The sequence below is a fragment of the Palaemon carinicauda genome, chromosome 37 (genome assembly GCF_036898095.1).
Source record: "Palaemon carinicauda isolate YSFRI2023 chromosome 37, ASM3689809v2, whole genome shotgun sequence".
NCBI lineage: Eukaryota > Metazoa > Arthropoda > Malacostraca > Decapoda > Palaemonidae > Palaemon > Palaemon carinicauda.
In genome coordinates, this window is record NC_090761.1 from 22,232,990 (window position 1) to 22,242,104 (window position 9,115).

General features: G+C 31.1%; 1 protein-coding gene across 1 annotated transcript in view; it reads right to left on the reverse strand.

Moving 5' to 3' along the window:
* Window positions 1–6,755, reverse strand: part of LOC137629495 (inactive ubiquitin carboxyl-terminal hydrolase MINDY-4B-like) — a 43,556-nt gene extending 36,801 nt beyond the window's left edge. The window contains exon 1 of the mRNA XM_068360848.1: window positions 6,646–6,755. Coding sequence (XP_068216949.1) covers window positions 6,646–6,691 — 46 coding nt within the window. The 5' untranslated portion in view covers window positions 6,692–6,755. The remainder of the gene's footprint in view (window positions 1–6,645) is intronic.
* Window positions 6,756–9,115: the final 2,360 nt, after the last annotated feature.

Sequence of the window (9,115 nt, forward strand, 5' to 3'; positions counted from 1 at the left end):
ATATATATATCACAAGCACATGCGATTTCAATCAATGTAAATATCACCCACGAATGGCATTTAATACCGAATTCTATCTTGGGAATATATATCTACTTGGAATTCATTTTAGAGTCGTTGCTGGCATGGTTTCCGGCCCACAGGTGGGGGTTCGAATTTCCACCCGGCCAGAAGCTGTTACCATAAAATGAATTCCAAGTGGATAAATATTCCCAAGATAGAATTCGGTATTAAATGCCATTCGTGGGTGATATTTACACACACACACACATATATATATATATATATATATACATATATATATATATATATATATATATATATGATAAATTTTTGCACATTTAGACGTGTTTTTCATATTCAAATAAGCCATATATATTTTTGATACATTAATGTCTGGATTCTCTTAACGACCTCGGGATCAGAGCCCCAGGCGAAATCACACAAAGACAAGAGCTTGTGTCCGGCCGGGAATCGAACCCTGGTCGGCAAGCTTGTATAGACAGTGACTAAACCACTTGGCCACGAAGAAAGATAAAAAGTCAATGACAATTCTACTGTACTTATACCTGTCGAATTCAGGTGTTTTGTACTTAGAATTGAATATGAAAAACACGTCTAAATGTGCAAAAATTTATCATTAATTGAATGCCAAGTAACAAACTACCTATTAGCTACGATGGTGAAGATGGGTTGATTTCAATTCTAAGTACAAAACACCTGAATTCGACAGGTATAAGTACAGTAGAATTGTCATTGACTTTTTATCTTTCTTCGTGGCCAAGTGGTTTAGTCACTGTCTATACAAGCTTGCCGACCAGGGTTCGATTCCCGGCCGGACACAAGCTCTTGTCTTTGTGAGATTTCGCCTGGGGCTCTGATCCCGAGGTCGTTAAGAGAATCCAGACATTAATGTATCAAAAATATATATGGCTTATTTGCACATATATATATATATGTATATATGTATATATATATATATATATATATATATATATATATATATATTATATATATATACATATATACACACACACACACATATATATATATATATATATATATATATATATATATTGTGTCAACCCGTTTCGAATCACTACACGATCTCGTGTATCGAAGCCCCATAAAAAAACGATCATGTATTGTCAAGGGTTTCTCATAAACTATTAATAGCTCTGAAGCAGCATTTGTTGGGGGCTATCATGACCCAAAGTAGATATAATAGTCTGGTCGTTAAAAAGAAAGAGGGAACTTGTCCCCGAGAGTCCGGACACTGCAAGAGCGTTTATAAATTCACTTAAAAGACTATTATTAAAGACGTGAATATTATGTAGTCTTTAGATTAAGAATTAAAATATGAAGATCAGAAGGCAAGTAAAATTAAATATTCGAACGGATGATGTATTGTCGTTACTCTCTGTTTTCAAAAATATATTTACGGTGATGTTCTAAAATCTTTCAGTCTGTAGCCCAATCAGTTTTATTTTTCAAAACTTCTTTTTTGTAACTTAATGTGGTAGACATTTTTGAGGGGATATATATATATATATATATATATATATATATATATATATATATAAATTTATATATATATATATATATATATATATATATATATAAATTTATCCTTGTATGTGTGTATATATACATATATATCATTTATATACACACAAACACACACACACACACTCACACACACACACACACACACACATATATATATATATATATATATATATATGTGTGTGTGTGTGTGTGTGTGTGTATATATACATACATAAATAGCTATGTGTCTTTACACATATAAGATCTTGCTCTGGTATTCCCCTTACTTCTTGGTTATTCACTTTACTCTATTCTTCATGACGTTCACATATATAAATAGAAATATATATATATATATATATATATATATATATATATATATATATATATATATATATATATATATATATATATATATATAGAAGTAATGAAATATAATGAATCGAGTTGACCGGTTTCTCCACATAATTTTTCAAGAAACTTTTATGGCGACTAATACAAAGTGGTAGAAATTTAAACATATCTATACTATTGTATGAGTACGAACAAACTTACATACATTTTGAAAAGGAAAAATACTGGTATATATGGTAGGAGGCCCAAGATCTCATTATAGAACTGATGCAATTCTACAATACAAGATCATAATTTGTTCAGGTATTCAAAGGTTTTCAGCCACCAATCACCATACCTTATTTTTTTTTTTTTAACGTAAACAATACATTTACTTATTTTCCTTTTATATACTTCTTTAGGACCCTTTTAAGAACTCCCCTAATAATACTTAAGTTCCATTATTTTTTTCCACATAAAAAATATTTCTATTAGTAAAATGTGCCAAACTTCAGAATATCATAAATTTCAAAGTAAATATAAAAAAAAAATGAAAATATCAGTAAATCAAAGCAGACATAAAACCAAACGGCTGATAAAACCTGTTCTCAGCAGAATATTTCAGCAAGTTGCAAAAAAAAAGTTAAAGATGTGGCAACAGGAATCGTTTTTTTTGCAATACACCTTTAATCCGCTTTGAGGCAATCGAGATGAATACGCATGCAATGCAACTGGATTGCAAAAAATACCCTTATTTACCTGCAAGGGATCAGCTTTTTCTCATGACATTACTCATGCTTAAATCTTAAATTATTTTTTACATTCTGAATCGCTAAAAATATATAAAAACATAAAATAAATCAGTCAAATTGAGGTTCTGAGTATAAAGTTCACCAAGGCTTCAAACGAAGATCTTTCTTTTTTTTAAAAACATTCATCAGTTTCTTTATCATAATTTCATTCTAATTTGATATTACCGCATCCCTTTGACTTAACACGGGCCACTAAATAAATAAATTGATTACTCGATTTATTTTTTTTGCCAATATCATTTATTGTTTTCTCCTTGAGTGAACCTAGAATTTTGCATTTATTACTGCTCTTAAGGCTAATACTTCAATATCATCACTATTGCAAGACTACCAAAAAAAAAAAAAAAAAAAAAAAAAAAAAAAAAAAAAAAAAAAAAAGACGATTGCGTGTTTGCGACCACCCGTGGATTAATTCTTGTCTAATTCCTTTTTATTATATTTTGTCTAATCCTCTTAATCTGCAGATATATTCATTATGCAAAAGACAAAGTTAATTATACACGATAAGGTTCTTTGTTCCCAATCATTAACTCAATGAAATTCATCATAATAATGAATTAGCGCAAGTTATTTTGAACATTTCAAACTTACACAATCATTCTAAAAAGTAATAAATAAATTTCAGCATTATCTTTATTAAGATATTCAATTAAAGTTTTGAAATCCATATCAATAATAATAATAATAATAATAATAATAATAATCATAATAATAATAACAATAATAATAATAATCATACTGATAATAAAAATAATAACAATAATAATATATAACTTTAAAGATTACTAATTAAATTTCAGCATTATCTTTAATAAGATATTCGATTAATGTCTTGAAATCAATAATAACCTACTTAATTACTATTAAGCTGGTTATGGTTCAAACCTAATGATAGCGAGTATGACTTAAACTCGAAGCAATATTCTATAAAAAAAAATATAAAATATATTGCAAAAATTAATACTTCTTTTAATTTTGAGCATATATGAAGGATGTTTTATATCTTTGATACTACTACTACTACTACTACTACTACTACTACTACTACTAAAAATAATAATACTAATAATAATAATAATAATAATAATAATAATAATAATAGTTAATAGTAATAATAATAATAATGATAATAATAAAAATAATAACAATAATATTAATAATAATAATAATAATAATAATAATAATAATAATAATAATAATAACAATAATAGTTATAGTAATAATAATAATAATAATATCAATAATAATCATAATAATAATAATAATAATAATAATAATAATAATAATAATAATAATAATAATAACAGTAACCATAATAATAATACTGCTACAAGTATCAATAACAACAATTATGAAAAATAATAACACCAGTACACATTAAGTATAATTGAAATCCAAAATTTAACCACCATCTAAGTAAATCGCACTAAATTTGAACTAAGAACTGTTATAACAATAACACAGTTGTCTCCTTTGTGATACTGGAGTTTTGCAAAAATAATAAAAGCGTACCACTTTACGCTATAAATTCGACCGTCATCAAAATAGTATATGACTTATTATTATTATTATTATTATTATTATTATTATTATTATTATTATTATTATTACTAGTTAAGCTATAACCCATGCCTACATGGACTATGAAGCGTGAAGTAGGAGATGATGGCTGGATAAATATTGAATTAAAAGCTCAAGATAGAGACGACTGATAAAATCTAACCGAGGCCCTTTGCGTCAATAGGCGTGGGAGGAGATGATGATGATGAAGCTAAAACCCTAGTTGGAGAAGCAGGATGCTACAAGCCCAACAGGGAAAAATAGCCCAGTGAGGAAAGGAAATAAGGAAATAAATAAACGATCTGGAAAATAATGACCAATTAAAATGAAATATTTTAAAAACAATAACATCAAAGAATATATTTCATATATAGACTACAAAAAAAAAAAGACTTACACCAGCCTGTTCAACATGAAAACAATTGCTGCAAGTTGGAACTTTTGAAATTCTATCGATTTACTAGAATTAGGCTTAGGCAACATTGTTTTTTTTTTTTTTTTTTTTTTTATCAAAGCAAAGCAGAGTTCATTCTTGGTACTTTTATTCATGTTTCTACGATGAGTAGAAAAAGCATTGATCAAAGGAAGGAAAGAAGCAATACTGAAGCTCCCAATCTCACACGGGGACTGGACGTACTCCGGTCACTTGAACAAGAGGATGCAGACTAACGAAAAATTTAATTTTTTTTTTCCTCTTAGAAATGCATTTCTGCCTTTAAGCATAAAACAATGGGATAACTGCCAACAAATTTGATGATTTATTAACACTAAATAAAAAAACATAATTACATTTAATTTTCTAAAATGTTGAAACAATTAACGACTATATACCACAATCGATGAAAATAAAAGGTAAAATATAATTGATGACAACTACAACTTGCACAACCCGAAACTATTATTTACGTTTGAATAAAATAAAATCGACATCTCTTAACGTCAAATAAAATAATTGACATATTAATTTTCCAAAATATTGAAGAAAAAAAATTTACTTTATATCACAATCGATGAAAAATAGTAGTTTTCGCAATAGAAAAGCGAACACGTATTACCTGACAACTACAACTTGCACAACCCCTAACTATTTTTACGTTTGAATTGAATAAAAATGATGAGGTCTTTTAACGCCAAAACATTAATCAAAATGAGTTACAGACGGGCAATCACGTTAATTAAATTTCTGAATTGATTCTAAATCTGCTTCTTTATCCAACATAGACATGAATTTAAAAAAAATATAAATAAATAAATATAAGAATAATAAATTACACAATAATTCAGCATACTGTACAGTACCTTATCTCCGAGAATCCATTCTCGGTTAATTCCACGTAAAGCAAAATACCATGATTCATAATTTGAGTTATTTCAAAGGTGAACTCACAACGAACTACCGTTATACGAAGACTTGGGAGGGAACATTCTGAGAGAAAAATGACAGGGGATCATTTATTCGCATATCTTCAGAAATCACTTAAATTTCGATCTAACGTAAAGACTAAGGCAAATTTTATCGAGAAATACCATGATTCATAATTCGAGTTATTTCAAAGGTGAACCTCACAACAAACTACAGTTATACGAAGACTTGAGAGGGAATATTCTGAGAGAAAAATGACAGGGGATCATTTATTCGCATATCTTTAGAAATCACTTAAATCTCGATCTAACGTAAAGACTAAGGCAAATTTTATCGAGAAAAGCATACGCAGTAGCATTGTACCTTCGTACATACAATAGTTTTGTTTATTGTGTTTTTAACTTAAAAATGTATTTCTTGATATAAAATTCATGGATCGAATAACAAGTAGGTGTTAAAACGACGATTCCCCTCTATGTTCTCATTGCTACTGCCCGCAGTATCCTAATCGCCACTGCTTGAATCAATAACAATTTCAAAAATGGGTAAAAGATGACAAATGGATCAATAAGTGATTTGGTTGATGGCCTCGTGCATGGCGTAATATTTGCTTCGCGTGTTGGTGTAAATAAACGTTTTGAGAAAATTAACAATGGCCACGCTTGGATACTGTTAGAGTTTTTTCCTTGACCTTAATCCAACGTGACCTTTTTTTGTTTTTTGTTTTAACTTCTTTTCCTCCAAAGAAGAGGGAAATCTTAATGAACCAACGGGTACGAAATCGTTGGACCCGTAACTTTGAGAAATTAACCACGATGTGTAATTCAATATATATAAAAAAATATCACTTTTTTTTTTTTTTTACTTCTTTTCCTCCAAAGAAGAAGGAAATCTTAATGAACCAACGGGTACGAAATCGTTGGACCCGTAACTTTGAGTAATCAACCACGATGTGTAATTTAATATAAATAAAAAAAATCAATATATATAAATACCACCACTTGACTGCCACACACAACTCAATCTTACCTGCTCTCCTTCCTTTCATAACCTTCTCGACGCTTTTTTTCATCATTTTGTCATGCAATTGCAAAGACAGACACTCTCCTCTTGCAAATCCAGCAGCACAGCGTTTTCTATCCGCTGGGAACAGACACCAACTTCACACTGACAAACTCTTCGTCCGATCGCCAATGTCTTTTCTCTTTTCTCGCCGATTTTGTTATGTGGCAGTAAAACTTTTCTTAAGGGAGCTCCGTGTCCCGACACGCAGCAGGCGGAGGGGGGTTGGAAGGGGAGGGGGAAACCCCCTGCTGCTTCTGCTGCTGTTCTTGGGTTACAAGAGGGAGGGGGAGGTCATGTATAGGAGTTAGTAAGGGGGTATGTAAAGAGGGGGGGGGGGGGGGTTCAGACTCCGAGGGTCACAGTCGATTGATTTGTTTTTTTTTTCCTCGATGTGTTCACTGAGACAGAGATCGAGATGACGGATAATAGTTATTTTTATATTTTATATGATTAGTTACAACTGATATCCGGTGCAATGTAATTGCCTGATAAGATATAATGATATTAATAACCATGGATTAAAACATATGATAATAATTGTGACGATATGCCGACTATAAAAATCAGTGTTAATGATAATGAAACGTAGAAGTTATGATACCGAAATCAAAACAATTAAAGTGACCATTTTAGCCGAACGATATAAAAATCAGTGTTAATGATAATGAAACGGGAAAGTTATGAAAACGAAATTAAAATAATCAAATTATGATTTCTTTACTGGAAAAAATGGTACGAGTCAAGAGATGATTTTGACGGCAACTGAAGATACAACGAGTTGGTGGCCTTCCGTGACTGAATCGGACCCCAGGTCTTACAAGACCACTACAAGAGCTTTTGCTTGCAAACGCTGAGACACCCCACTAGGCCATTAAATAGGATTTTGCTTGCGAACGTAAATACCGTCGTCTCAACAAAGGTATTCAACAAACAGAAGGATTGGATAGGTCAATATCAAACAGTCGCGTATGTCCTACGCACAGGTACGCAAGGAATCTTGGCGAGCTTGTAACATGCTGCTTGATTCAATGGTCTCGTATTTTTAATGGATCTGTTTTTCACTAAAAGCTACAAAGAAATAAAAAAGTTCTCGTATATTCAAGGGATCTTTTTTGTCTTCTACTAGACACTACAAAAGAAAAAATTAAATAGTAAGTTTGATTCCAGTCTTGGATGTTCAGTATTTTCCCCCACTAAAGTGTACTAAAAAAAATCATAAGGAGCGCGTGTAGATAACAACACCGTAAGTCATATCTTAGCTGAAGTCTTATTATGGCTATTACAGACCTTTATTAAAGAGGCTCAAGAGAAATGAAACGCTCACGGGACATAGTTTCTCTCCAGGTTGATCGGTCAGTCAGTCGGCCACGCTTGGAATAAAGTAAGAATTTTTGATGATCTAATTAAATTCCTCAAAATTATTTTCAAGTTCGAACAAACTCTTGAGATGAGAACGACCAAGAAACAAAAAGGACTAACAAAAGGAGTGCGAAAGAGGGAAACAGACAGTTTGATAAGCAGGTAAAGAGACAGACTTGATGGTAGATGATTGGGAGAACATCAACTTGATTAACATAAATCAAATGAAGGCCGATGATGACACCAAAATTTACGAGTAAATAGACCGTGGCTCAGACAAACATTCAGTTAGGTAGTTTAGCATAGAGATAAATACACGTGCAGACGTATGCATTAGACAAAATGCGATAGAAGTGCACAACCAAAAAAAGAACAAGTATTCTCGAAGAGGCCACCCGAGATGAGAAACTGACGAAATAGGACAGCACGATGCCACTAAACCCAGGAAAAGACACACGCAGAAGGCAAGACCCGTAGCACCATCCTCTTCGTATTCTGTTTTCCTCTCTCTTCGTGTTCAGCCACACGAAAAAAAACAGGATGATGGTTCTCCCTATTCGACCTCGCACTGTGCCACCTGAAGGTCGAGTGCCACAAAGACACTAAAGGTGAAATCTTTTATGCTTTGCATCATAAACCATTCTCTCTCTCTCTCTCTCTCTCTCTCTCTCTCTCTCTCTCTCTCTCTCTCTCTCTCTCTCTCTGCCGAAAGTTAAAATCCCACCAACCCCGTCTAAGACTATTATTGACCGAGACATTGTTTGACATAGGGTAGCAGACCGTCTAATCAATAATTACCTTTCACTTGTGTGTCCTGTATAAACGTGCTTGTGTATGTATGTACATATATATGTATATGTATATGTATATTTATATATATATATATATATATACATATATATATGTATATATGTATATATATATATATATATATATATATATATATATATATATATATATACCCTATATATATATATATATATATATATATATATATATATATATATATATATGGATGGATGGTTGTATGTGCATAAATTGAATTAATCTGTATAAATGTTTACTGTGCGCATGA